We start from the raw sequence: 5006 nt of genomic DNA, 5'->3' as shown, positions 1-5006 counted from the left end.
TTGATCAAGAATGAAATAACTTTATTAAATTATATATCAAAAAAATTTACCAAACCCAAAAAAATTGAGTTTAACATGTTATTCACATTTAACATAAACCAAACCAACTAAACTGAAAACCAATTAAATTGAACCTTACTTGGTTCGGTTAATATTTTTGAGGTTAAAAAACCAATTAAACCGAATCAAACAAATCGATAACCAATTATTATTTTAAGGGAAAACCCGATCTACCCAACCCGAACTACAACAAACCCGAAAATTTTACGTGATCACCCCTAGATTATACGGACCGAATAACACCTGTAGGCGGAAGGGGAGAAATGAGGGGAAACAAGATGTGGCGGGAGATGAAGTTATTTAAGGCATTATTACCGCTTTGGTTGGACAAATTTTTTTTTTTCAAAAGTAGCAGATAAAATTTAGAGTAAAATATAGTTTTTCTTTCATATATAAATACTACAATCTACAAGTTAACAATGTACACATTCTAAAACTAGAATAATTGAAGTTACGTAGGTGTCTTGAGAAACATTATATATCCAGAGCTTCAATATCATATTCCGGAAAGATCATCAGCATCAGCAACAGCGAACTCACACACAAGAGCAAGATGATCGCTTCCCCATCTCTAAACAACACAAGTACATATCACATTTTTGTAGATAACTAATGTTTAAAAATAATTTATGTAAAATGTTAAGACACAAAAAAATAAAAAATAAAAAATAGAATTGGCAATGAAGGTATACATTTATGTACCTTACTTGGAAGCCCTTCTGTTTTTTCCAAAGTTTCAATTGGTAATGTCTCAAGAACTTTCAAAGGCACAAGGTCCCCTGTATGCCTGTTTTAATACAAAGAAGCAAAAGAATATAGAGATAAATGCAACAAGTAGCAATATAATTCTGTTTATTATTATTTTTTTTTTAAATGCATTCTACTTCCACTTTTTCTATTAAACCATTGTAGCATCCTACTTCAATTTTTTTCCAAATACACGCAATTTTTGCTGTTATAATTGGATGGACTTTGCAAAGTTCTTATGAACAGTAGATTCTTTTGGTCTTAAGAGATTTGCCACTAATGTTTTACATTTTAACAGATGTAGTCCCTGCAACAAAGGTTTTACATTTTGGCAGATTTAGTCCCTATAAACAAAAGTTTTACAATTTGATAGATTTAGTCCCTATAAACAAAGATTTTACATTTTGGCAGACATAGTCCCTGCAACAAAGCTTTTACAATTTGGCAGATTTAGTCCCTGCAACAAAGGTTTTACATTTGGATGGATTTAGTCCCTGTAATTATTTAGTTTACAGAAAAGGTCCCTATAAAGTTTATTTTTTTACAAAAACAGCCCATATGTTTAAGGTTTTTGTATCTTGGCACCTTTGGCCCCTGTGTAGAAAATAAATTACAAAAAAAGTCCCTGTAATTTACAGAAAAGAAGATCCTTGTGTATTTTTTTTACAGAAACAGTCCATGTGTTTAAAAAACTACAAAAATAGTCCCTACATAACAAAAAGTTTGCTATTTCTTGCATTTTGCCAAAAAAATATGCACTCAACTTTTAGGATACACTATATGTAATTAGATTTACCATATGTAATCAACTGTCCCCATAAATCTGGAGTGAAAAGACGTTGCTAAGGGTTCTCCATATTCATCTCTTGTCAAACGTGTCGCCTGAAAAAAATAAAAAAAAATCATAACCAATTCATATAGAAACTGTAAACTACATATTTGCACTGAAGCATAAAGCAAAATTTAAAAAGATAAAAAGGAAAGTAGAGAAAATAATAAACTTACAGGAACTCCATGATATGCACTGTTGAGTTTTAGTTTGTGTCTAAGGTAAGTTGAATGTTTTGTTCCTGTTGCTAACCTTAGTTCTTCTTTATTCCATCTGTAAAAAAGGACTCATGTCAATGGGACAAATATTGCAAATTGCAATTTCTTATATATGTGCAAAAGACGTAAATGTCCTTGTTCTCGTTATCAAAAAGGTGGACAGTGAAGAAGCTTTCTAAGGCAATTTTCGATGAGGGGGAGGGGAGGGCATTTATGTCTTTTGCACAGATAAGAGGTGAAAAAATAGTTGGATTAACAGACCTAGAAGAATAATAATTACTATGACACTGAAATGTTGGGTAATTTAATGGAAAAATCTGCCCACATATTTTTTTGCGTTCATGGTGTTGGATGTTTAACTGAGAAGAAAAATTAAATAAATCAATAAATATAAAACTTTACACTTTGATATGCATCATAGCAAATAAAACTCTGCATCTAAAAAAAATTAAAAATAATAATAGTAAAGGGGTTACACTTACCTCGGATGAAGCTATGAACTGATACATTGCACTCTGAAAAAAAATTATGAATAGATGAGGATACACAAAAATTTAAGTGAAATAAAATATAGATTGGTTACATTCTTTATAATATATATATTTAAATACAATGTATAGGTTTAACTCTACTTTATACATACTATTAAAAAAAATAATAATCATATTTAATACCTGAGGCATACTATTAAAATCTCCACCGAGTATAACTGGTATATTGCCCCATGTCTCTAAAAGTCTATGAGCCTTTGCAAGAAATAATCGTACCTTATTGGTCAAAAAAAAAGTCAAATGTGTCAAAATTTGCTCAAAGTGTATGATTATGTTAAAGAATACACTTTTTTTAATCATATTTAACTTTTTTATAAAAAAAAAATAATTTGTTAAGTACCTGACCGAGCTTAATATCCCCACGACTTGGGTTAAAAAGCACATGTATATTTCCAACCAATATGCTTCGACTTCCAGAGGGTTGTGTAAGTGTCCTATAAATATGCAAAATAATTAATTTATGTATTTGAAATATGCAAAAAAACATTTATGCTTAAAGAACAAAAACTAGTAAGTAGTAACTGATAACTTACTTTAGATTTTCAGTGTCATCAACATGTGTTTGACACCCATTCATCTGTGTGTTTTTAGAGGGTAGAAGAAATAAGATTAGAACAAATATGAAACACTCAAGAGTCAAGAGGAGGGTATTTATGTCTTTTCTGCACATACAAAGATCAAGTGTGAGTCTCTAACTCTCTATCCACCTTTTTGGGTGGGAGTGAGACAAAAAATGCAAAAATAACGTGACAGATTTGTAAAAAGTTTCTCTGTTAAATAGCATCTTTAATTAATACCTTTAGAACACAAAATTGAGCAACATTGTCACGAAGACCAAAGTGCTTAAACTCGATGTTGTCTTCATGCACAAGGGAAAACCTGTAAAGGTAACAAAACACAACTCAAAAATTTATCTCAAACATAGATAATTATATTATCAATTTATCATGATATCTGTAAAGGTAACAAAACACAATTCAAAAGAAAATGTATACTTACATTTCATCTTTCCAAAATATACCACACCCATCACGTGCTTCTCCAGTTCGAGCCTTACAAAATACAAATAAATGAGATTTAATAAAAGTTCAGAGTAAAACCATTTTCTTTTTAGCAGGAACTGAAAATAAACCTGGTAAACTCCTTTGAATCCATCTTTCTGTAAAGTTGTATTCAAATCATCAAAACGATCAACCTCCTGATAGAGGTTTTAAGTTTTATCATCGATATTTATAGTAATTAACACTGACGTGAATTGAAATCAGGAAGAAAGACAATGGAAACTTGCCTGGAAACACAAAATGCTAGGATTATACCGAGCAATCTCCTTGCGTATAACTCTTAGTCTATGTTTCCATTTCAGAAACTTGGGGAGCACATTAATGTATAAATCCTTATGTTTTGAAGCATTTTCAACACCCAGTATATTATACGATAAAAATACAAACTTATCTGCAACACGATTACATGAATTCAAAACAAATAAACAAAAAGCCATCCAGAGTGCATAGAGAAAGATTGTATAACCTTTATGATTAGAGCAATCACGAGTAGAGTAAACCCATTTGCGATTCTCAGAATTTCTTCTGCCTTGTTTTTGCTTATGCTTGGAAGTGTGTGTGTGAACTGGGATTAGGGTTAGGGTTAAGGGTTCGGTTTCTATGGTTAATTTTCGTTTCTTTCGGGTGAAACTTCGTTGAGGGTTCGTAGAACTAGATTGTTCTTCCATTGAGCGTTGGTCGGGCTTAAACCAAGATATGGTGGGGAGTGCTTGTGCCGGGCTATGGCTCCGGCTCCGGATCCGGAGAGAGCTGGGAATTCACCTGCAGAAGATCTCGCGAATGCTATGCAAATGGTAAAACATACCCTTTTTTTTTTAACTCACCACTCGGTATATTTTAGGTTTTTAACTATGTTTTAAATACTTGTTTTTTAGTTGAACCAGTATGGGGAGCGATTTCCGGTTCGACCGTCAGGTCACCGGTTTAACCGGTTCGACCGTCAGGTCAACCGGTTTCTATAATTTTCATATTTTTTTTAGTATTTTTCTACACATACATACATACATAAATCATGAATTTGACGTCTACAAGTTCAATCATATAAAAATACACATAAAAATAAGTTGTAGATCAATCTAAATACATTAAAATGTCACACCCCCAAACCGAAACGGCGGAAACGTTCGGGGGCGGAGGACGTCATGTATAGTATCACAACAATTGAATAATAGTAATCAAAGCAACAACAACCATTGTATTAATAGTATAGTGTTTACATTTCATTTAAATCATACATGATTGACTCCAAAAGTAAATACAAGTAAAGACTCGAAGCTACTATGTTCCGTCTTCTTGAATCCGTATGTGTACCTGTCTACTAATGTCCTAAGAATACAAGTAGATTTTGAAAGGGTATCAGCATAAAGCTGGTGAGTTCATAAGCGTTTAGTTTTGGGAAAAGCTGTTCTTTGTTCTTTTGAAAAGTGTGTTATCTTTCTCCAGAAAACCTTATATTTCCTGATGTAATGAATGTATAAACCTTCAGTAAAAATGATTCTTACTAGTTTCTCCTGCGAGTACTTAGTGTATACAAATCATA

At 32.1% G+C, this 5006-nt stretch overlaps 1 protein-coding gene across 3 annotated transcripts; it reads right to left on the bottom strand.

Moving 5' to 3' along the window:
* Nucleotides 1–421: 421 nt before the first annotated feature.
* LOC145108037 (DNAse I-like superfamily protein) lies at nucleotides 422–4280 on the bottom strand. Of its 3 annotated transcripts, none has more exons than XM_079045020.1 (14): nucleotides 3933–4280; nucleotides 3694–3857; nucleotides 3538–3603; nucleotides 3405–3457; nucleotides 3203–3284; nucleotides 2939–2982; nucleotides 2746–2839; nucleotides 2529–2621; nucleotides 2337–2369; nucleotides 2116–2213; nucleotides 1813–1909; nucleotides 1604–1689; nucleotides 753–847; nucleotides 422–631 (listed from the first exon to the last, which is right to left on the bottom strand). In XM_079045020.1, coding segments are annotated over exons 1-14 (1209 nt in total). In that variant the 5' UTR covers nucleotides 4135–4280; the 3' UTR covers nucleotides 422–629. The 3 variants fall into 3 exon arrangements, with proteins under 3 accessions (XP_078901146.1, XP_078901145.1, XP_078901147.1); XM_079045019.1 differs by having other exon boundaries at nucleotides 763–847; XM_079045021.1 differs by lacking the exon at nucleotides 422–631 and adding an exon at nucleotides 1209–1264 and having other exon boundaries at nucleotides 763–847.
* Nucleotides 4281–5006: the final 726 nt, after the last annotated feature.

The sequence above is a fragment of the Lactuca virosa genome, chromosome 4, assembly GCF_052849685.1.
Source record: "Lactuca virosa cultivar CGN04683 chromosome 4, Lactuca_virosa_CGN04683_v6, whole genome shotgun sequence".
NCBI lineage: Eukaryota > Viridiplantae > Streptophyta > Magnoliopsida > Asterales > Asteraceae > Lactuca > Lactuca virosa.
This window is presented reverse-complemented; position numbering and strand designations above follow the sequence as displayed.

Excerpts from the sequence above, each read along its gene's own strand:
- LOC145108037 (XM_079045019.1), bottom strand. The coding sequence starts at position 4,134 with ATGGAAGAACAATCTAGTTCTACGAACCCTCAACGAAGTTTCACCCGA. Across the intron at positions 1,910-2,115 it reads AGTAATTATTATTCTTCTAG|ATGGAATAAAGAAGAACTAA; the intron begins GTCTGTTAATCC and ends CCTTTTTTACAG. Across the intron at positions 848-1,603 it reads GGGACAGTTGATTACATATG|GCATACAGGGGACCTTGTGC; the intron begins GTAAATCTAATT and ends GTATTAAAACAG.